The 22,751-nt window shown below is 61.4% G+C and overlaps 1 protein-coding gene across 3 annotated transcripts; it reads right to left on the bottom strand.

Annotated features, from left to right (window-relative positions):
* Nucleotides 1-3,718: 3,718 nt before the first annotated feature.
* Nucleotides 3,719-18,029, bottom strand: DHCR7 (7-dehydrocholesterol reductase). 3 transcript variants are annotated; one of them, XM_054570740.1, is made up of 9 exons: nucleotides 17,966-18,029; nucleotides 13,534-13,723; nucleotides 12,097-12,200; nucleotides 11,463-11,685; nucleotides 10,127-10,217; nucleotides 9,006-9,219; nucleotides 7,204-7,408; nucleotides 6,240-6,371; nucleotides 3,719-5,017 (listed from the first exon to the last, which is right to left on the bottom strand). In XM_054570740.1, the coding sequence occupies exons 3-9, from the start codon at nucleotides 12,192-12,194 to the stop codon at nucleotides 4,553-4,555; spliced, it is 1,428 nt and encodes a 475-aa protein (XP_054426715.1). In that variant the 5' UTR covers nucleotides 12,195-12,200; nucleotides 13,534-13,723; nucleotides 17,966-18,029; the 3' UTR covers nucleotides 3,719-4,552. The 3 variants fall into 3 exon arrangements, with proteins under 3 accessions (XP_054426715.1, XP_054426717.1, XP_054426716.1); XM_054570742.1 differs by lacking the exon at nucleotides 17,966-18,029 and adding an exon at nucleotides 17,927-17,949; XM_054570741.1 differs by lacking the exon at nucleotides 17,966-18,029 and adding an exon at nucleotides 17,907-17,929.
* Between the last annotated feature and the right edge of the window lie 4,722 nt (nucleotides 18,030-22,751).

The raw sequence follows: 22,751 nt of genomic DNA, 5'->3' as shown, positions 1-22,751 counted from the left end.
CAGCGGTTAGTGCTCCCGGCGTCCTGGAAAGAGACCTTTGCCTAACCAGGGTCAGCCTCGCGCTTTTTAAGATTTCCTTGGTTTCCCTTTTACGTTTGGGTCAGTGATCCAGCTCCGCTTCTTCTCTGATGGGAGTTTATCTTTCTCCCGTGGGCACCCATCTAACCCCAAAGCCTGTCTCTATGTTTCCCTAAAACTTTGCCCCTTCACAGCCCTCTTCCCCCTGCGACTTGCGAGGCTCCTTGTCTTCGGGTCCCGTCTTCAGCGCGGCAGCGCCGAACGTCCCATCCCCACGAGGCTTCCTTTACGTTCTCTCCGCCACTTTGCAGTTTTCAGGGCACAACGCATCTTCCGCTTTTTGAAATTAAATTTTGTTCTAAGTGTTTCTTGGTTTCGGATGCTTTAGTAAATGGTTTCCCCCCAAAATCTTTATTTCTCCAATTAATTTCGTGTGTGTGCGCTAGCATAGGAATGAAAGAGGTTTTTGCACATTGACCTTGTATCCCGCAATCTTAATAAACTCCCTTAACATGTTTTATAGACACCTTTGGGTTTCCTACACACACTGTTGTGCCGGGGGGTCCCCAAGGCCACCCTCGGGCTCCGCGACTCGCTGGGAGGACCTAGCGGAGCAGCACATTGCAGTACGAGGGATGAATGGCGATCGGCCGAGGGAGCGGGCGTGGGGGGGCCCCTCCTGGTGCAGGCCCGGGGGTGGGGGCTGCAGCCTCCTGACCACTCTGCGCGGGGCGGGGGGCGCCCCGGGAGGCTCCTCAGAGACTCGGTGCCCAGGGCTTTGTCGAAGGCCGGTCACATTCGCAGCCCCTGTTCCAAATGTACCCGAGTCCGGACGCGGAAAGAAGGCAGGTGTCTCAGAGGGGCCGTATCACTTGTGCGATGACACTGCTCAGGCACTGCAAAGGCTGAGCCGTCACCGGGGGCCGGGCACCCCGCCCAAATCCAAGTCCCCAGAGGCCACTCGGGGCCTCCCCGCGGACGGGCCCTTCCGGAAGAGGCCAGGCTGCCGAGTTAGCTCTTTCAGCGCAGCCACCTTGTGAACTAATTTACTCGATTTTTCCCAACCTGTGCCTTTCTATTGAATTTTCTTGCCCCTTCTCATCGCTCAGGTCTCCCATACAATGATCAGAACAAGATGTGAGTGAGGCCACTCTCGTCCTTCCTCTTACAGGGAGATGTCGAAGTCAGGGTCTCGCCGTTAAACACGGTGCCGGCTGCAGGTCGTGTGGCAATATTTTATCAGGCACAGAACGCTCTGTTTTAGTCCCAGTTTGCTGAGTTTTTATCATGGACTAGCGCCTCATTCTGTGCAACCTGTTTCTCCTTTTGGAGCGAATGGTTTTTCTTCTCATTTTTAACCCTCACCTTTTTTAACCTCACCCCACCTTTCCTGAGAGAGAGAAGTCGATCCCGTGCCCCCTGCCCATCCCTGACCAGGGGTCAAACCCCCAGCCCAGGCACGTGCCCTGCCTGGGAGTCGTGCCCACGGGAAGATGCTCCTACCAGGCCACCTGCCAAGGGCCGGTGTTCTTCTCTGTTCTGTGAACGTGGTGAGTTACGCTGATTGGTTTTTCAGTGTCAAAATGAGTCTGTAACCCCAGGATAAGGCCCGCTTTACGGTGGTGCATTGGACTTTGGAGATATTTGGGGGCTCAACGTGCTAATAGCGTCCTTGAGGATATCTTGTGGCAGATGCTGGAGTCTAACTTTCTTTTTTATATCATGCCCTGGCCAAGTTTTCTTCCACGGGCTACGCTGGCCTCCTAAAATGAATCGTGAGGCGCCGCCTCGCTCTCCGGGGTATGAGAAAACGTGTGTGGCAACACGGACATTATTTCATTAAAAACTTCGATGGAATCCACCGGCCAATGCATCTGGGTCTGGCGTTCTCTTTGTCAGAATATTTTAAGACCAAGAACTTCATTTCTTTACCTGATAAGAGAGCTATTCAAAATTTCGGTTTCTTCTTCAGTCCATTTTGGCAAAGTCCGTTTCTCAAAAAGGAGGGTTGGTTCTCATTTCATCCAGGTTTCCAGAACTGCTGGCAGTGGGCTGGGACCCCGCACCCCGCCGGCGGCTTCCCCGGTTCCCTCGTCTCGGGGGCCCCGTCCCCTGCTCCTGCGCACTGTCTGAAAACCGTGTCTCGGACACACTGCCCAGTTTCCAGTTCGACGCAATCAGAATCCATCTCTCCTCGCTTCCCTTCACCTCTCAGAGCTCCGGGACAGGCAGAGCCGCTGCCGGGCGCAAGAAGCCCCTCCCAGTCCCCCTGCTGACGGCTAGCGGCCCACCCTCCCCGCAGAGCTCCCCGCAGAGGCTGGCAGGACCGGCGTGCGAAGCGCCCAGCAATCGGCCTCACTGCCTGCCAGGCGGGGAGCCGCATGGTGGGTGGTGACATTTCTCGTTGGATACAACATCCTGCCATGTAGCAGCTGCCAGGTAGCAGTTAAACTGCTGGGGCGGGAAGGGCGGGGTCTCTCCTGCTCCCCAGCCCCTCCACCCACTTCCGACTCCCGGTCTCCCGGATCCTGCTGGCTGACCGCACCACCCGCAGGCACCGCAAGGAGCCGAAGCTGAAGCCCCTTGGGCTGGGGAGGGCGGGGAACGCGTGCCTTCCACCCCCCGGAGCTGGGAGCGCATGGCGGCTCGCTCAGGGCCGCGGCCAAGACAGGCAGAGTCGCGGGGCTTGTCCAAGTTCGCCCAGCCGGCTCCACGCCTGGAAAAGCCAGTCTCCCACAGCCCAGAGCAACGCCCAGCCTACGAAGCTCCCACAGGGAGGGGCCTGGGAGCCGGGGCCTGGGAATCACACGCAGGAGGCGGGAGCGCTGACCCCCGGGCGGCGGGCCCTGGGAATGTACCCGCGTGGTTCCCGCACCAGCCCTGCCCTGGGGGGTGTCCACACCTCATGGGCTGAGGGGACAGGGCCCTGCACCACCTCCACCCACCCCCGCCCAGGGCCTCGCGTCTCTTCGGTACAGGCCCTGGGGGCAGTCCTGCAGCCCTTCCCCGGGGCAGGATGCGGAGGCCAGGCTGTCCTCCCGGGGCTCCAGGGGCTGTGGCTTCACCGAGGACAGTGTGTCCTTCGTTAGTGGCGAGGGGCGGCCGCCCTGCCCTGGCCCGAGGGGGAGCTGGCCTTACCCACGCAGCGCGCACAGCAGGCGGGCGAGCGAGGGAGATGGGCGCGGGCTGCGCCGGGGATGGAGGTGCGCACACTCACCAGCCTTTTCAGTGACAGGCAGGCCGAGGTCTGGGCGAGACCTCTCCCGCGCGCGAGCCGCCCTGATCCCTGATCCCTGCAGGCTCTTCCGGAGGCCACCTGTCTTTGCTGGCCTACTGTGACTTGAAGAACAGAGGCACCACCCTGCCTGTCCCCTCCCTGTCCCAGGCATGGGCTTCAGTTGCTCCATGTGTGATGCATGTCTGCACCACCTCCTGGTGTCTCCCTGCACGTGTCTGGGGGGACAGGAGGCCAAGCCAGGGTTTCTCCCAGGGGCAAATGGAACGGATGCCCACGTCCAGCACAAGAACGGCTGCGACAGAGGGGCCGCCCCCCGGGGACGGGCCTTGCACCCCTCCCCTGGATGCCGAGTGGAGGAGGCAGCGCCCAAGCCCCTGGTCCAGGGTTCCCAGGCACCCCCCTACGTAGCGGAAGCCGAGCCCTAGCAGAGGCAGAAACCACTCAGAAATTTGAACTGGAAAGTTTAATAAAAAGAATCGTCCTCTCCTAGGGCAGTGACGTGAACAGGGAGTTTTGAGAACTGAGGGTCGAGGGAGCGGCCCAAGGCTCGGAGCAACGCCCCCTCCCCAAGGCCGGGGTGCAGACGTCGCTGGAGAAGGCACAGCAGGCCCCCGGACGGTGGCAGAGCCGAGTAGTCGCTCGGCCAGCAGGAAACGCCCTTCCAGAGCACGTGCTGGTGGGCAGCCGGGCGCCAGAGGGGGCGGGGCTCCGGGGCCTCAGGCCAGTCCCCACACAGCGCCCGTGAGCCACAAGGAAACAAAGGGTGTACCTGGCCCAGAAGAAGGCCCTCTCCACCAAGATCAACATCATGTTTGCCGCACAGAGACGCTGGCGGAGCAGCCCACGGTCAAGAGCAGGTGACCAGCGCAGCCGTGGGGCAGAAGGCCAGTGACCTGCGGCTGGACGCGCCCCGCCCCGCCACTTCCGCTTCAACCAGCAGGAGGACGTGCGCTCCCAACCCAGGAGCTGGGAGGCCTCCCACTCAGTGTCACCCACACCGGGGAAAGACCCTGCCGCTGCCCAGCTGGCGGAGGGGACCAAGCCATCCTCCTGTCCTCGGACACCGAAAACCGGCCGTTCCTGCTGGTGAGGAGGTGGCTGCTGTGCCCCTTACAGCCCCCGGGGATGTGGGGAAGAGACACATTGTTTCAAGGTGCCTGCCTCGGGCCGGGCGCTTCCCAGTTTGCAGAGGAGACGGAGGCTTCCAGAGGGTGGAGCGGGGGCATCAGCCCCACTGAGCGGCTCCAGCCCGGGCATGAGGGCGGGGCCCGGGTCCTCCCCGGGATGGGCAGACGCCTAGAAGATTCCGGGCAGCAGGCGGTAGGGCACGGCGGCGGTGTAGCGCGCCCAGTCGCTGCCGTACTTGTTGGCACAGCGGTGCTCGTCCCGCAGGCAGCGGTGGGTCAGCAGGATGGTCATGTAGATGATGTAGAAGTACGGCAGCAGGTGGCCCCCGCCGCAGGCCAGGCAGTAGGCCAGGCTGCCCAGCAGGTCGCCCGTGTAGTTGAGGTGGCGCGCCAGGCCCCAGAAGCCCGACACCAGCAGCTTGCTGTGGTGCCGCTGCCCGTCGGCCGACGTGTACGAGCACTCGATGACCTTGGGCTTCCTGCCCCAGATGAGGCAGCGCCCATCCGTGCGCCGGAACAGGTCCTTCTGGTGGTTGGCCATCCGGAAGACGCAGTAGCCCAGCAGGCCCAGCAGCAGGACACCCGCGGCGTGGGGGGCGGGCAGCTGCACAGGGTGGTAGACCAGGTACAGGCCCTGCCGGCGACAGGGCAGGGGTCAGCGCGGCCTGGGCGGGGGCTCGGCCCCTGGCGGCCCGCCCGCCTGCGCTGGGCCTGGGCTTCCTCGGCTGCAAAGAGAGCACCCGTCGCCCGGGGCCGGTGCTGGAAGCAGACGAGCCCATAGCCCAGTCGGTCCGCTGTCTTCCTCCCTAGCCACCTCTGGGCGTGCAAGTTCACGCATATACACTACGTATGCAAGCATATGCCATTTATAATGGAAATATCAAACAGGCAACATAAAAATACCACTTGAATATAACCCTGTACTGGTTAATTTTAGGTCTTCCTGCCTAGGCCACGGCACCCAGATACTTGGTCAAACACTAATCTCGTCACAAAGGTGCTGGACGACGTCACTGACATTTCACATCAGGGGACCTGGGCCAAAGCAGGTCACCCTCTGCCATGGGGGGCCTCATCCACTCAGCGGAAGGCGTCAGAGGAAAAGACCGAGAGCCCAGGGACAAGGGGGCATTCCCCCAGCAGGCGGCCTTGGCCTTCGGACCAGGAGCAGCAGCGGCTCCTCCCCGGACCTCCCGCCTGCTGGCTGCCCGGAGAGTTTTGGACACGCCAGGACCACAGCTGTGCACACACACGCATACACACACGTGCTACATTTCCTCTCTTGTACACACACAAACACACACACCACACCCCCCCCCCAATTCTGTTTTGCAAGCCTGGAAAACAGAGCTCGCAGAATCGGGGAACCCATGTGCCCGCCAGCAGCCTAGCGGAGAAATGAGTGCACAGGACCCACCGAGGGGACCCAGCACGGGGACCAGAGCCCAGGACATCAGGCCCCTGGCCCCTTTCCTGCTCTGGGAGGTGACGGGGGTGGCACGCGGCCAGGCCTTCAGAGCTGCCACCGTACCCAGGAGCCAGGTCCCCACACCCATGAGAGCCGGGAGGGCGTCGGGGGCCAATGACAAGCCACTCCCTGTCCCCCAGCCGGCTCGCAGGCCCCGGGGCGGGGGGAGGACAGGGCAGCCCCGCCCCCTGCCCATCGCTGCAGGCCGGCTTCCCGGCCCGAGCCCCTCCCAAGGCGGCATCCCCCCTCCTTTCCCACCGACACCTGGGATGGACATCTCAGGTGCCATCCCAGGCGACCTCTGGCTCCCTGGCGAGCGTCCCCACGCCTCAGGCGAGACCCCCGCTGCCTCCCGAGGACCACGCCTGTTCTGGTCCCCGCTCCTCACCTGCAGCGTGTAAAGGTACGGCAGCCACACGCAGTCCCCCCAGCCCAGGTACCACCCAAAGTGGTCGTGGCAGATGTCGATGGTCTTCAGGTACCAGGCCTCGTTCCAGAAGAAGTCCAGCACGTAGATGGCCTGCGAAGCAAGCGCGGCTGTGGGCCACCCAGGGGCGGGACCTCTGGGCGCGGGGGGTGGGGGGGCACCAGGTGTCACGCAGCACCCCTGGTGGCCTGTGCCGCGGGCCGATCCCGCAGGTCCCACCTCGGCTGGGACACGGGGATGGGGGGTGGGCGGGGAGGCCTTGTCCTGGACGGTCTGTGGTCCGAGGACAAGCAGGGCCCAGAAATGACGATGGGAAGCGGGCACCCGCCGTGACCTGGGAGGTGACGCCGTGGAGGTGGCTCTGGGTGGAGGGTGCGGACGTCCCCAAGCACCACAGCACGGCTGCCCCTCACCCCGGGGCGAGCGTCCCAGCGTGTGCCCCGCCGGCCGTCCCTGTGGCACCGGGGTACACACACACACGCACGCACACGCACACGCACACGCGCATCTGCGCGGCCCGTGTGGCCGGGTGACTGCTGCGCCCCGTGGGGTCAGGGAGACCGAGGTCCGTTTGCAGATGGGACAAAAGCAGGTCGCACCCCTCACTCCCCACCTTGAGGGGAGCGCACGGGAGAACCGCGTGGGAAATCACTCCGGAGGCCACGAACCGTGACACGTGGCCGGGACCACTCACAGGCCATCGGAACTGCGATGCCAGCATCCCTCACATGCTGGAGCCAGTGACAGGCGTCCCCGGGGAAAGTCCCCACGGCCAGTGTGGCACCGGGCGCGCGGGGACAGAGTCTCCCCCCGCGGGCTCACCGGCCCGCACCCCAGAGACGCACGGGCAGGCCCGGCTCCTTCGAGGGCCTTTCAGGCCCCCGGCTCCCTGCGCCCCCAGCGCCCGCGGCCCCGCGCAGGCTACCTGCAGCACGTTGACCAGCACCATGGAGTTGGTCACCTGGCCGTGGAGCTCCCGCTGCTTAGCGGCGAAGGACAGGTTGATGAGGGTCCAGGCAACAATTCCTGGGCGTCCGTTGAAGAAAAGCTTGAAGTCAAACCACTTCCCAATTCGGGGGTTAAACTCAATGCCCATCATGTAGTTGTAAAAGAAATTGCCTGTGAATTTGCTGAAAAACATAGAAAGGAAAGACACGATTTGTCAAGGAGTGCGTCACACACCCCGAGGCCCGTTTCGGGTGTCCGGACACAGGTGCTGAGCCCAGCCGCGGTGCTGAAGGCGCGGGGGGACCCGGGCGAGGGCCGGCGGGAGCCCCGGAGCGCGCGCCAGAGCCCGGGCGCCCTGCCCGCCTCCCGCGGCCTCCGGCCCCTCGCTGCGTCCCGCCCTGCTCAGCACAGCTGGCCTTGGAAAGAAGCCCTGGGCTACTCGCTCAAGTCCAGGGAAGGCGGGGACTTAGTGCTTCTGGGGACCAGCACCCAGGCCGCTCACTGCTGCCCCCAGGCTCCCGTGAGGCGCAGCACAGTGGGGCAAACCTGGCTCAAACGGACTGACGTCCTTCTGCGGCCAAGCGCGTGGTCTACAGTGGACTCTGGGGCCTTCACCCCCCTCCCCCCGGCCCCAGGCAAGGGACACAAGTTATGCCAAGATGAGGAGGACAGAAAAGCGCCGCGATCAGAGCCTGGTGCCGGCTCCAGGCCCACGTCTCTCGCAGGACGAGTTTGTTAGCCGTTGGCTGCCCTGGTCACCTGGCCCCACAGCCCTCTGGCGGGGGACGAGGCATCAGCCAAGGTCACCCAGGCGAAGGCCTGCGTGAGGTGGATCTTGCTGCATACACACAGGGATCTCTGTGTCGGTTAGAAAAGCAACATCATCCGCTTCCCCCCACACGAGGAGGAAGAAGCAAAATGTGCAAACCCCGCAGCAGGCGCCATGACGACAAAGCAGCTGCGATGGCCTCCACAGGCCCTGGAGCCCAGCCTGACGCCTGACAACCGCGCGACGCACGCCGGCGCCCCGACCTTTCCCAGGAGCCTAGGCGTCCAAGGTAAAGGGAACACGCTTTGGTTTTATTTGGGCCCCGAGAGCAAAACGAAAGCGCCCCAAGAACAAGAATCTTATTCACGCCTCAAGCCCCGCTGCCTACACCTACCTGTCTACAGGAGGAACCCAGCCAACACCCGCTGACAATGGAGGGCGGGGAGGGTGGAAGGAGGGGGGCGGATGGATGGTGAATAAAGGGATGAATCGATGGATGGATGGGTGGGGGAGTGAGTGGGGGGATGGGTGGAGGATGGATGGGTGGGTGGGTGGAGGAACGGGCGACAGACGGAGGTGGAAGGATAAATGGATGGGTGGGTGGATGACAACTATCTAACCCAAGGCTTCTCGGAGGACAGGACTCTCCTGGGAAACTGCTATATTACAGCCACTGAAATAACAAGTCTCCTCACTAAGACTGTTCCGGGCCACACAGAGGTTCCAGAGAGAGGCAAGGTGCTCCCCACCCCTTGGACAGAAGCTGCCTTTCCCACCTCCCTGCTCCCATGACTCGGCCGCCGAAGGCGGACTTGGCCACCGTCCCCGAAGTCCTCCTCAGGCAGAAGCCCCCTGGACATTCAGAAAGGCTGCTCCCAGATCACACAAGTCCCACGAAGTCGCCCCTTCAACCCTCTCAACCCTGCGGGCCTCCCGTCCGAGGTCACAGGCCAGGCAAACAGTGGCAGCGTGCGCGTCCCCCGCGGCGTGACCGGCTGCGCGGGGCGTACCAGTCTCTGGCGCTGGTGGGGAAGAGGTAGCCCTTGATCATCGCGAAGGTGGACACGGCGTAGCCCAGGATGTTGGCGCACCACAGCAGCGGGATCCAGTTGTCGAAGATGATGGTGGGCGAGAACCAGGCGAGCAGGTGGGAGTTGGCGAACCAGAGCAGGTGCGTGACGAGCCACGCCTGCAGGCCGTTGATCTCGTACTTATTGACGACGCCTGCGGAGGGAAGACTGCGGCATCAAGGCGTGTTTGCGACGGCGGCCGGCTCAGGTCCCGGGCTAGCGCGCCCGGGCTGCTGCCGGAAAGCCGGCCAGCCTCCACGGCACCCCCTGCCCAGGTCACAGTGCCCGGCGCGCCTCGCGCTGCTAGTCCGGGGTCCCCTGTCCCTGCCTGTGCGTCTGGGGAGAGAGAAGGGCCCGGTGAGTCCTCTGGTCCCGAGCACCGCTCGTGGCCACAGAACCAGTAGAGGACAGCGACCGTATCTAGGGAGCAGGTTGGAGCGCAGAGGGGCTGGGGAGGGTCTGAACGCCATGCCGAGTCACTCTGGTGGTTACCGAGCCTAGAGCCAAAGACTGTTAAGTCCTGTCTGTCATGGCCTGGAGGCGTGTCTGTAAAGCAAGTTCCAGCAGGAATGTTTAAAAGAACACTGCGTGACTCAACAGAGAGACGTAGCCAGTTGAACGAAACGCAGTAACAGCTTTTTCGGGTCACATAACGAGGGCCACGAGAGGTTTAGTTTCTGTCTTTTGCTTTAAAGATAACATCACTGATACAATCCTGGCTCGGCACCTTGCCCATAAACTGCCCGGTCTCGCCCCTGCAGAGCTCAGGGTTCAGCGTCCGCTGTGCGGTGCATGGGACGGGCGGGCTGGCGGACCCAGAGGCCAACTTACCGGCCTGCGCTGGGCACCGAGCGCCCGCCCGCCCACCCACCGCCGGCAAGCGCCTGCACCGAAGACCGTGCCTTCCCCCCTCACGTCCCAGGCGGTCCCAGGCTGCCCTCGGCTGTGGCGCGGCCAGGTGCGGGGGAAATCCTGAACACCCTCATTTTGTCAGTGAGCAGACGTTGGCCCCAGGCGAGGAAGGGATAGGGACACGCCGCGGGCTGAGCCCGGGAGGTCACCTGCAGGAGTCACGGCGCCCTCCTGGACGCCTCCCACGTAGCCCGGCACAAACTTGTGGCAGAAGTCAGGAAGCGCCACGTACAGGAACACCTGGAAAGGAGGATTCAGGCTGAGCCGCCCCGGATGGCCTGGCTGCAGGGCACGCGAGGAGCCTGATTCAGGGGGGCTATTTCTTCCAGAAGGGTCTGTAGCTCTGGGAGCTCTGACTGCGCATCTGGGGGCAGAAACCGCTACCCTCTCAGCCCCCCAGCCCGGGGCTCGCTTGGCCCCCTCAGCAGAACCAGCCTGTGTCTGTGCCTCTCACTTTGGGAGCCGCTGAAAAATGCCAAGGTCCAGTCCCCAGGCCGTTCACGGCACCTCTCCAAGGCACGCCGGCCAGCGGCACCCAGCACATCCACAGGGCGGCACCGCCACCACCCCCTCTGACTCCGGGACGTTCTAAGCGCTCCTCCGTGCTCCCCAGCCCTCCTCCGTGCTCCCCAGCCCTCCTCCGTGCTCCCCAGCCCTCCTCCCAGCTCCCGACAACCTCCACTCTGCTTTCTGTCCCCATAGGCTTGCCCGTCCTGGGCTTTTCATAGACACATGGCTCAACAACACTCTACCGCGTGGGCAGACGACGTGTTTTCGTGCTCAGCCCTCGACGGACACTTGGGGTGTCCCACAGTCGGGCCACCGACTCAGGCTGCCCACAGCGCTTCACGCCACAGGGACCGACACACGTGGGGAGGTAAGCCCAAGAGCTGGGCCCTGGGGAGAGAGTTAACCCCAGCGATGCCGCGCTCCAGGGCAAGTCAGCCCCGAGGCCGCTTCCTCTCACCCGCTTCCCGGACACGGCTGGGCTCGGGCGCAAAACAGCGCCCCCCTCCGTTCACCAGGCCCACTGAGCGAGCCGCGTCTCCCTGGTGGACGCCTACTGGTCTGCAAGGCTGCGAGGCCCCAACGTTGCCGCAGACGTCCTTGGCCGGGACCGACTCCGAGCGGGAACACAGACCACAAGTGTCCCTCTGGGGGTGGGTGCCCCTTCCCACAGCCCACTGGAAGGTAAGGTCCCTGTCGTGTACGGGGCTTCCCTGGGCCCTCCTGTGCGCCCGTGGGGTCTGGCTCCCCACCGCACAGCCGGCCCCTCCTGAACTGCGGGGGGCTCACACTGCAGCGTGTCGGACACCCTCCGTGTGATGGGGAGGCCGAGCACGCCTGCCCGCAGGTGACGTCCTGCTGGGTCGTGGGAACGAGAATGCCAATCTGAGCCAGGACGAATGGCCTCGACCATCTCGGCAGAAGAAACCACCTGGCACCCCACGCGCCCTGACCACGCAGCGGGGGGCGGGGCTTCACCTGGAACGTGACCCACAGGGTGTAGATCTGGGCCGCTTCCTTGGTCACGGACGGCGTCTTGGCCCAGATGTCGGCGAGCCGGGCGCGGCCGGTGGCGAGGTCCAGCGCGGGGGCCGTGAGCGAGCAGCCGTACTGGTCGCACGCCATGATGAAGTAGTACACGGCGAAGGGCGCGAACAGCAGCAGGAACAGGACACTGGCCAGGGAGAACCAGTCCACCTCCCTGCGGGGCGGGGCGGGGCCGGACGGTCACGCCGGCCGGCGGGTTGCCCTGGCCTCCCACGCACCGCTCTGCCTGCATGTGCGGGTCCCCTCGCGGTGGCCCAGGGAAGCCCCTCAGCGCGGGGGCACCCACCGAAAGCCCCGGGCCCCACGTCTGAACGGGGCAAGGCTGCGGCGCACCGTGGGGGACACGCATCCGCCCCCGCCCCCGCCCCGCAGCACAGCCACTACGGCAGCTGGCCTGCGAATGTGTTTGCAGTTTAATTCCTTAACTTTATAAAACGAGAAGCTGCTTAACCTTTCGCGACTCTCGACAATCACAAGGTTTGCGGTGGCCCACACCCCTGCAAGGCCGACATCCCCTCACGAAGGCCCGCTTCATTTTCCAGCTGGAAGACGACGAGAGCCTTACCAGGCGCGGCCCCACTGTCCCTGAGACGCCGCCCCGCCGCGGACAGCTCCACCGGGACTCCGGGTTTTGGGAGCGCTGAGCTGGGATTTTGCCGCCATGGGGCCCTGCGGGAAGGAGAGACACTGGGCTCAGGGTGTCCCTTGGGGCACAGACACCAGGATCCCGGGCCCTGCGTGGCTGGCCCCCTCGCTCGCCCTTGTCCTGGACAGCAGGGTGCAGGCCGGGAAGAGGCCACCGCGCTCGAACCGTCCCAGAACCTGCAACAACCCCCGCCTGGCCTCCCCCGTCTGCTCGCCCCGGCTCCCTACCAGGCGGCAGAGCGCCCTGCTTGCCGCGGGAACCGAGCCAACAAATCGGTGTCTCTCGCTCTCTCTCTGTCCCTCCCTTCCCCTCACTCCCTAAAAACAGTAAAATAAAAATAAACAAAAACGATCCCTGAGGAAGGACATCGCCATCTGCAGCGCGGGGACGAGGGCCGCAGCACCGGCGTCGCGTGCACAGGCTGGTTCGCGAGAGTCTGCGCAGGGCCCGGCCAGGCGAGGAGCTCTCTGTCGGGGGACCCCCATCCTTCAGCCCTGAGGCACAGCTGGGAGCCCGGCGCGTGGCACCCCTCTGCTCACACGCGCAGAACTGAAGATGAAAGGACACGTGGCCCCGGGAAGCGCTGACCCTCCAGGAACGAGGACTTTGGGATCCGAGCCACCTGGACAGGTCGGCGGCCTTCAACAGCCCCCCGCCTGAGGCTCTCTCAGTGCTCCTGGCCGGGCAGCGACTCCTACGCACTTCAGATCCTCTCTTTTTTTTTTAAATTGACTTTGAGAGACATTAACGTGTTGTCCCACTTACTGATGGATTCATTGGTTGAGTCTCGTATGTGCCCTGACCAGGGATCGAACCAGCAACCTTGGCACATCAGGACGACGCTCTAACCAGCTAAGCCGCCCGGCCAGGGCCCTGCAGACCCTGCCTTTATGGCGGCCCCATCCGCCGTCCCAGTCACACCGAGCACCTCGGCACCCCACCGCTCTGCTCCCGCGTTTCTCAAGCCCCGATGTGCACGCCTGCCGCACAGGAGGGCACAGCGGAGCGGATGGGCATGCTCTCTGCCCCGATGAGGCCTGCGCCGCGTGGAGACGCCCCTGGGCAGTGGCCCCACCCTGCGTTATCCAATGGGCCGGAAAACTGCGAAAACGGCCGGAAAGGGCCGGCCTCGGGGACACGCGCTCTGCGACAGATTGAAACGAGACCAGGTGCACATCCTGAGCTCATCACAGAGTTCCTACAGCCAGGAGTCACCTCTCTGTCACAGGCACGGAATGGCGTTACCCACGTGTCACGTCCCTGACCACGGAGGTGGGGAGCAGGGAGGCGCCCCGGGTGGATTTTACTTCTCCCCTGAGGCTCACAGACAGGAGCGGACGCGGGGAGTGGAGGTACCTGCCGTCTCGACTTCCTTAACGCCGGAAGGTCGCCGTGGGGCCCACGAGCCAGGGCTCACCGCCAGCCTCGGTCAGGCAGGTCCACAGCAGAGCGGGGAGGCTCTCCTCCTTGAACAGGTCTCTTTAAAATTCCTAGACTCAGAATCCGAAAGGTCTGCTTGGTTCTTCTCAACCCGTTGAACAGCGTCCTGCAAGGACACAGACGCGAAGGACGCTCAGGGAGCTGGCACTTCTGGACCCCGTGCGGGTAAGGGCCCAGGCGAGATTTATTCAGGGCCCACCGCTGGGACCAAGCGAGAGGTGCGAGCTCAGGGGTTCACAATGGGAAGGGACCCATGGAGGGGCCTCGCCCACGAGGTGGCGAGCTGGCCACGCGCCTCTCCACCGGGCACACGCAGTGTCTGGCCAACGGCAGCCACTTCACAGCGCGCGTGGCAGGGATGGAGGTTCACGGACAGGAAGCCGTAGGCCAGGCAGGCGTAGCCCGGTGAGCAGCACCAGACCGAAAGGCGTTTTTCTTGTGGATGTACACGCGGCAGCCGCGAGGGCGCCCGCATCTGAAACATTTCCAGAAGCTCGCCGGTGCCGTCAGCATGAATCAAGCCCCCCAAGTGCGCTCGTTCCCACCGGCGCGTTCGAGGAGCCGGTGAGATGCTACGGCCCGGAGCTGCAGGGCATGAGGTGGGCTCGGGGCCTGGCTCTCTGCACACGCGGGGACTGGCGCTCCCCCCCCCCCCGCGCCGGGTGGGTGGGCATGAACACCCACGCACGCAAGGATCTGCGGTCACCGTTAAAGCTGGATAAAGGAGGGCTAGCCTGCCACACCTGGGAACGGAGGCGCGCCCGGGAAACGTGGGCTGCCTGGCGCCCGATCAGCCCCCTGGCTGGGTACTTGAGCGCCACAGACAAAAGCTAAGGGGACGCTGTCCCTGACGGGTGGGGATGATGCAGCGGAAGGGGCCGGGCTTAGATTTTTGGTTGTCATGTCTGTGCCTGGCGGGAGGCCTTCATTTCAGACACATCCATGCTAAATAAACATGGGGCCAGATTCAAGACGCAGCTCCCGCGAGACCATGAGGTCGAAGCCGGGGCAGCCGGGGCAGTGGGGGAGCGGACCGCTCCCCTGACCCGGCTGCCCCCTTCCGGGGCCCTAATCGCCACTCTCAGGCTTCGCATCAGCCACCAGGAAACCCGGGAGGCCCTAGACACCCCACCCTTGTGCCTAATCAAGGGGGGCCCCAGGCACCTCTCTCCTTCTCCCCAAACCCCATCCCTGTGACCTCGCTGTGCAGCCCCTTCAGGACCTGGCAGTAACAAGCCTGGTCCTCAAAGTGCCTTTATGGTTTGCGCTGAAGTGCGTCCTGGGGCCACAGTGAGAGGCCACAGCACGGCCCCGGCCAGGGAGGGCGGACGAGCGCCCCAGGTGCGCCCGCCACCACCGACACGCTGGGACCGTCAAGACCGATGACTTGATTCGCGGCGGCTTTCTAGCATCTCGAGGGCTTGGTAACACGGGGGCACACTGGAGAGCCAGGACCACGGCAGGGAAGCGCTGGGGGCTGGCACGGTGAATGCCCAGGCGGCCCGACGGTCACCATCAAGGCGGCGGGTCCTCGGCAGGACCAGCTCCCCGTGCCAACGTGCCCCCGTGAGGAATTCAAGCCGTGTGGCCTCGGGCAGCTCTTTACACTCGCTAGGCCCCTGTTCTGAGCATCTGCCAAGGTCCAGCTGCCCACCCCCGCACGGAGTTCTCACGCGGGCCCTCGGGAGCCGGCGCGGTCAGGCCCCCGTCTCAGATGAACGGCGCGAGGAGGGACAGAGGAATGGGCTGTTCCCCGCGCACAGACCCAGGCCAAGGGCACGGGGCCGGGCCCACGGAGGCTCACGCTCCACAGAGCAGGAGGCTGTGCAGTGACCTTCAGGACGACGAGGGTGAACACAGCCCTCGGTGGCTCTGCGCGCTGGGCAGGCCCTACCCTCATACACACAAAGGCCCACACTGCGTGGGAATAACGCCAGAACCGTGAGGTGAAGCAGGGGTAGAGGCTGAAAAATGCACCCACGCCCCGACCTGGCCTTCAGACGGCCAGAGCGACAGGGTTCAGCGCCAGTGGGGTCGGGGCAGCGGCTCCCCCAGAGGCCAGGCAGGCCAGCCCCGCCCTGCGGGACGCACTCCGGAGCCAGTGCAGGCGCGCAGCTGTGAGAGCCTCCGCGGGGGGCGGCGGTCTGGGCCTTACACGCAAAATGCGGGCCCCGCCTCTGGGGTGATCAGGTGAATAATGACACACCGGTCCCCTGGAACAGCCCCCGATTTTTTTTAAAGAACGGGCTCAACAGGCAAAAAGAGTTCCCCGGCACGTTACAGCGCAAGGACAAGTTGCAAGATAGTCTATTGCTAAAAATACTATTTAAAAAGCTGAGCACCAAAACCTTACACTGGAAACACAGGTGGGTTTTTCCCCCGCTTTTCCTAATTTTCCTGGTAGAAACGTCCTTGTATAATAAGATGATTTAACAACAAAAGGAGTTTCTCAACAGCCCTCGGAGTCATAAGATCCCCAACCGTGGGAACCTCTGGGGCTCTAACTGGAGTCTGGGAGGTCATCTGTCCCCAAGGGATGGCGAGGATGACCGTGGAGGTGGCCCTTGGGTTTACCTTCAGCTTTTCTTTATCCGCGCCCCACCTGCTGTGTGGTCACAGCCTCAACTCACACACCCGAGTCACAAGCCTCCTGTGCCAGACGTGGGGCCACTCCCAGGAGGGTGGCTCCGTCAAGCTCCGGGTGCTAGCGAGCTCGGCCCGGCTTCCCTGGGCAGGGCTGAGGCCCTTCAGGAGGCCTCCAGAAGCACGCGTGTGCCCTGGCTCTGACGGCAGCGACAGGGCCCTACTTTTGGAAAGCTTGGCAATCTGATGACGCAAGTGTAAAAGTCACAGGTTCAAGCCCCTCACCTCCGTCCCGCCTCCAACCCATCCCCAGGAATCATTAACTTGGGTGTGTCTCCTCCCAGATGGTTGCAGGAGCTATTGCACAACACCCCCCCCCCCCCCAGTCCTGCCTCTCTTTCCAAAGTCGTTGGCAACTTCCCCTGTCCTGTCTTGGGATGCAGTGCCCTGCTATGTGCATCTACTACACAAGCCTGCCACTTTTTTTTTTTAGCTGCAAACTACAAAAGAGGATCTGGGTGTTGCCCGCACACCATACTGGTGGACAAGTGTCCCACAGGTGGAAGGCTCCGCCCTCTGGGACCTGCCCGGGCCTCTGCGGCCCCCAAGCTTCTCAGCTCCCCCAGCCCAGCCACCCATATGTCTGACAGAACGGGACTCTTCAGAGCCCTATTAAAAAGGGAGTCGCCAAACTGTGTTCACAAAGAGCGGGTCCCCTCATTCCGCTGTGCAGCTCCTAGACCTCCGATCTTAAGTCTGGGCAGCCAGCATGGCGCGCTGTGGAGCCCGGCTCCTGTCTCTTGACCTACGTGGCCAGAGGAAGAGCTCCAGTGGGCACAAGAAGGGCGCCTGGCCCTAAGACCGGGTGCACCCAAGGTCACTGGACCACCCAGCTCCTCTCTCGGCTCTGAGCAGAAAGTCATGGCTGAAAACAAAAACTTCAAGGCAGCATAAGCCAGGCCGTCGGTGCAGAAGGCACCCTTGCCCTCTGGGTCAGCACTGGCCATCAGCGTGGGGGTCTGGAGGTGAGGGGGCCCAGGATGGTGTTCTGCCCCCCGTCCTGGGCCCCAAATGCAGGCGTGGCAGATGGAGCTGTTCCCCTAAACCAGAGCAATGCGACCAGGGTTGTGGGTTTGAACTTCTGCCCTGTCACCCTCTCAGTAAGCGATTCTCCAGGTCACTTCCCGATTCGGGAAAATGGGGCGATGCCACACACGTAGGTTGTTCCGAGAGCCTGGCAGGCACACAGGAAACGCACAGGAAGTGACAGCAGGTCAGGCATGTTTCACTGTGGACGGCATCGTCCCCACCTCCCGCTTTCCCCTCTCCTTTCTTTAGCTGCTGTCAGAAATCTTACCGGGGCAATTCCCACCTCTAAGATCTTTTTTAGTAAAATTATCCAGTATCCAGGAAAGAGGCGATAAATCGTTAAGAGATGGAAAGCAGCCCTGGTTGGAAAAGAGAAAGGGCCCTTTGTGTGCACCCCTTGCGCGCCCAGCCTCAACGCCCCCACCCCCACCCGCGGTGCACAGACTCCCCCCAGAAGGGCCGTCACGGGCTGGGCCAACTGACGCCCCTAAACCTCGGCCTCTCCTGGACTCGCGCGAACCCCCTGTCCACCTGCGCGCAGCTCCAGAACCCCGGGCCCATTCTCACCTGCTCGCACGAAGCCCCTCCCCGCCTGTGCACCAGCCCCCCTACTTCACCTGCGCGCGATCCCACTCACACCTGCGCACGCCCCACCCCGCACACGCGTCCGCCTCACCTGCGCACTTTGATCCGCGCCTTCAGATACGCGTCCTCCGAGGCCCGCGTAATCTAACCACCGCGGTCCCGCCCCCACGCTAACGTGTTGCGGTGGTCGACCAACCGGAGGCGGCCCCTGCGCGCTGAGCCTCTTTGCGCCCCACGATTGGGCCGCGGCGCCTAGCCCCGTCCCCTGAGCAGATTCCAGGCCACAGCACGCGCCACTCAGCGGCGGCGGGGCGCGAGATTGACGGCCGAGAAACTGCCTCGAGGATCCCTCCCCGGCAGGGGGCGGGAAGCCGGTCTCCGTGTAGCGGGCGCTGCGGAGACTACTGTTTGCGCCCGCGCGAGGCTCGGCCGCCCATTTACCGCGTGGTCGTGGGCAAGCTGCTTACTCCGTGCCTCAGTATCCTCTCCTGCTAGTGGGGCTTCAAAGGCGCGCAGCAAATGCAGGGTATCTGGGGGCCAGGGGCTGGGTCCACAAAACAGACAAAATCCCTGCTTTGGGGGCAGGAGGCAGTAACCATCCCGCAATCATATCGGCATAAAGGGCGTCAGATGGTGAGGAGATTAAACCAGGGAAACAGATGGAGTGTGTGAGGAGCAAGGTTATTGGTGGGTGGCAGGCAGGGCTCCCTGCGGGGAGGCCATCACAGGTCGGTTCCCCAGAAAGCGGCCCGGACACGGGGTTTAGGGTGGGATGATTACAAGGGATCACGCCTGCGCAGAGGTGGGAGGGGAGGAAGCTGCAGCATTGGGCAGAGGGAGAGGTTGAGTCACAGAGCTCGCCCCCGGCTTTGGCCAAAGGCACGGGGAAGCTGCCGCGAGAAGCGAGCCGCTCAGAGTTGTCGCACTGGGGAAGGGTCCAACCATACACTCCTGCCTCCCTGGGTCACTGGGCACGGGCCACCCTTGCAAGGGCGTGACCTTGGGCGGGGCAGCTGTACTGTCAGGCATCGCGGGGAGCGGTGGGAGCGGTGGGAGCGGGAGCGGCGGGCAGCTGAAGGCGTCTGCAGGCCGCACTTCCTGCACGCGGCGCGTCGGGCTTCCTGGCCGAGGGATCTGCTTGGCCCATCTCTGTGGCGCTCACAGAGACATTTCTTTTTCCTGCAGGGTTTTTTTTTTTAATTTTGAAAAATGTCAAATCAACAAACCAGTTGAATGTATCGCGAAGTGACACCCATATACCTAGATTCCGCAGGTATCAACTTCCCTCTCCCTCTGTGTGTTATCCCCTCCCCCACCCCTGCAACCATCCTTAGCTGCAGATGATACCTCCCTCCTAAACACATCGGTATCTATCTCCTAAAAACAAGGATATTCACATTACTAAAATAAAATGACCACGCTCTGGAAATTTAACATCAATGCAATGCTATTATCTGATATATTTGTCCATGCACAAGTGAGCCCAACATCCCAGTAATGTCCTCTAGAGCGCTTTTGAAAAACCCAGGATCTAATTAGAAATGGTGCTTTTAATCCTCATGGCCTAGCCTTCCTTAGTCCGGAGCAGGGAACAACAGCCTCATGAACGTGTTATATTGTATCTCTTGGGTCTCCCATGAAGTGACAGTTTTGAAGAACCCGGGCTAACTTTTTGCTCGCTCTCTCTTTGGGTGTGGCTGGTTTCCTCACCCTTGCATTTCGGTTGTCCCTTTAGGGGCAGGAGAATATGCTACATAGATGACATTGTGTCTTCATGCGTCCTATCAGGAGGCAACACGATGTCACTTTGTCCCATCGTCGATGATAAGTCTGATAGTGTGGTTCAGGTGGTTTCTGCCAGGAGTCTCCACTTTCCCCCTCCTGATTAATAAGTAACCCCGTGGGGTGATACTTTGAGACTGTGTCAATTTACTGTTCTCAAACGACCTCCATCCCGCGACCTTCATCCAGCCGTCTAGCACTTAATGAAGACTTTTGCCTGAATCGCTGACCTCTTGGTTCAAAAGGGTGATTTTCTCATTTCATCATTCCTTCAAAATCTGTTAGTTGGCATTCTTCTGTGAAGAATTTTCCTCTTCTATTTTTTGTCAGTACGGATTAATAGATTTTCTGCTGAGTTATGATCCTGTACTCTCCTTCACTTAAAAAAAAGTTCTCTTTTGAACACTCAGATTGTGCTGTATTTGGCCAGTGGGGGGCCCCTTCTCATTGATGTTTTTTCAAGTAGCAGGCCCACCTCACTCTTTGAGGATTTCCTTATTCTCTGCTACAGCTGGAGGTGGGAAGAACCGAGAGGTTTCTGGGAATGAAAACTAACCCCACAGGTTAGACATAAGGATTTAATGAATTATCATAAATGTTTCTGTGCTTTGCTGGGGTTTCCAAATTGTCATGAGCCAGCATCGCTTTATAAACAGAGGAAAAAGCTACTGTATTTGGCTGTGTATAATGCACACTTTTTTTGCCCAAATTTGAGGGAAAAATAAGGGTGCACATTATACATAGGTACAAATGAGTACATACCATGGGTATAATCAGGGTATGATAATCCCATGTATGAATTGCGCAAAACCATGGGTGTGCATTATACACAGCGGAATAGAGTGTTTAAAATGTGAAAACGTGTGTATGCCCAACGGAGGTGTAGCATTGCAAATTAGGAGAAAGGGACAGGCCATTCCGTCAACGGTGGCGTGAGCCTCTGATGCACAAAGGAAAATAAAAATTCCTAAGTGGACTAACGAGTGAAATAGTAAAAGGAAAACTGCAGGTAGTGAATAGGCACAAGCGCTTCAGAGAAGGAATTGGCAATGTTAAAATGTTAAACACGCGCATAGTACTGTTCAGGCGGGCACAGGCCCTGCAGAAACTGCCATCTGCAGGTACAGAGAAACTACAGGAGGCGCCATGGAGGAATGAACGCGGCAGCCGCATGTGTGCGCGCAAGCCCTGTGTGCTGGCACAATGCTGCCAGTGACTTAAATGCGTGGATAAATGGTGCTTTATGCCTCCGATGGAGAACTGCAGAAAAATAATGAAAAGAATGAATTTGATACTGAGGCACGATAGAAGCGAGTAAAATTCCTTGGCAAATGTAATGAGGGACACCGAGACAAAATAATCAAGCAAAGCCAAAGAATTTGAGCGATTTATAGCCAGCTAATGAGTCACAAGGTCTTATCTTCCCTAACCAAGGACACTCGGGAGCCAATGGTTTACACATTCCAGACTGCGCTGGGGCAGGCCAGCCTTGGTCCCGTCCCTCTTCAGTGACATTCTTTAAAGACAGATTGAACTGACCAGAGAATAACCCTGACCTCTACACACTCATCCTGATGAATCGACATGCCAGAGGAGACCCCTGGAAAGCTAATGTGTGGCCTATGAAGACCCTCCCCCGCGGCCGCCTCCTCGAAGGAGGAGGGTAGGCACCCCACCCTCGGAGAGAGAGAAAAGCCTCAAGACAGGGGACCTAGACCAGGCTCTCTCAGTAGCGCGCCCTCTCCTCTCCAGCGTGAACTTTTTTGTTTCTCTCAATTCTAAGGGTCCCCACGAGACCTGCAGCCAAGGGAGCCGTGGGCGGTGGCCCCTCAGACCTGGCCGCCCCCTGAACCTGCCTCCGAGCCCCCCTTCTCTCTGACTTCTCAGTGAGCCAAAGCAACCCACCCAGGCTCCTTTCTTCCCTAGGACATTTCTAGAGGGCCAAAGTGTTACTGACCAGCAATTGGGGTCCCGCTGCCCGCCACCACCCTCTAGGCAAAATTCCAGAGGCAAAGGTTTGGGGATAAAGGAAAGGAGCCTTTATTCAAAAGCAGTCATGGAAGCCTGTCAAGCCACAGCTTTAATCACTTAAACTTATCAACTGAGGCTAAACTCTAACACCTGGCTTCTCCTACCATTCCCCCCATTTTTAGTTACCTTATTTCTATGGGGTTAGTTTAGAAACTCAAACAACGTAAGATACAAAAGCTACACTACTTTGGAAGAATGGCAAGCTTTGTCTCCCAGCCTGTTCCCTCTAGAACACCCAAAGGATAAACCTTCCACGCTCTGCCAGGCCAGCCTGATCCTAGGCTCTGCCTGGAGTTCCTTCCCATCCAGAATACCGTCCTTTGGGAAACGCAGGCATTCTCATCAGCCATCCTCGAGGAAGAAGAGCTGGAGAGCCCTAGAGCCCGGGAGCCTGTGCGCCGCCCCCTCTTTAGTTCCCTGCGCTCTGCTTCTCAGCCAGTCCCGTCCTGGACTGCGTCCCATTGCCTGGCAAACTCCCGGACGGCCCCGCCCTCCTTCTCCCCAGGGACCTGATCAGCTCTCCCGGTATCAAAAGCAGCCCAGCCCAGGCTCCTTCCTGTTGCTGCTTCTACCCTAAACCCGTCCTTGTTTCACTGTGCCCAGTCTTATTAAACATACTCTCAAAATCATCTGGACCCGTGTTCTAACACATTTCCTGCAGGAAGTCAAGAACCCACACGCTACTAGCCCCGCAGGCGGCGGACCCCGTTGGTAACACCACCACAGGAAGAACCATCAAGATGCGGAAGCACAATAAGGTGCAATTTGTGGCGAAATGTGGAATAGAATAGACGGGCGGGAAGAGGGGACAGGCCTCCTCCTATACCAGCGCTCCAGGACCTGGCGACCAACTCCTCTGCCCGTTAGCGCGGCGGGGCGCGGCGCGGCTGCGCAGAGATCAGGTACAGCCCGACCTCCCTCACTGCGCAGGCGCGATCTGGCTCCGTGGGCGTGGCTGGAGGGCGGGGGAGCGGGGCGGGGCGGTGGGCGGGGCGGGGCTACGTACCAGCGAAGCGCGGGAGGAGTGGTCAAAGCGAGGGGCGGGACGAGCACGCGTGAGGTGG

This window comes from Pteronotus mesoamericanus, unplaced genomic scaffold (genome assembly GCF_021234165.1).
Source record: "Pteronotus mesoamericanus isolate MK-2021 breed Mesoamerican mustached bat unplaced genomic scaffold, CSHL_Meso_final contig_214, whole genome shotgun sequence".
Taxonomy (NCBI): Eukaryota; Metazoa; Chordata; class Mammalia; order Chiroptera; family Mormoopidae; genus Pteronotus; species Pteronotus mesoamericanus.
Note: the sequence above shows the minus strand (reverse complement) of the source record. Positions and strands in the feature narration are given on the sequence as shown.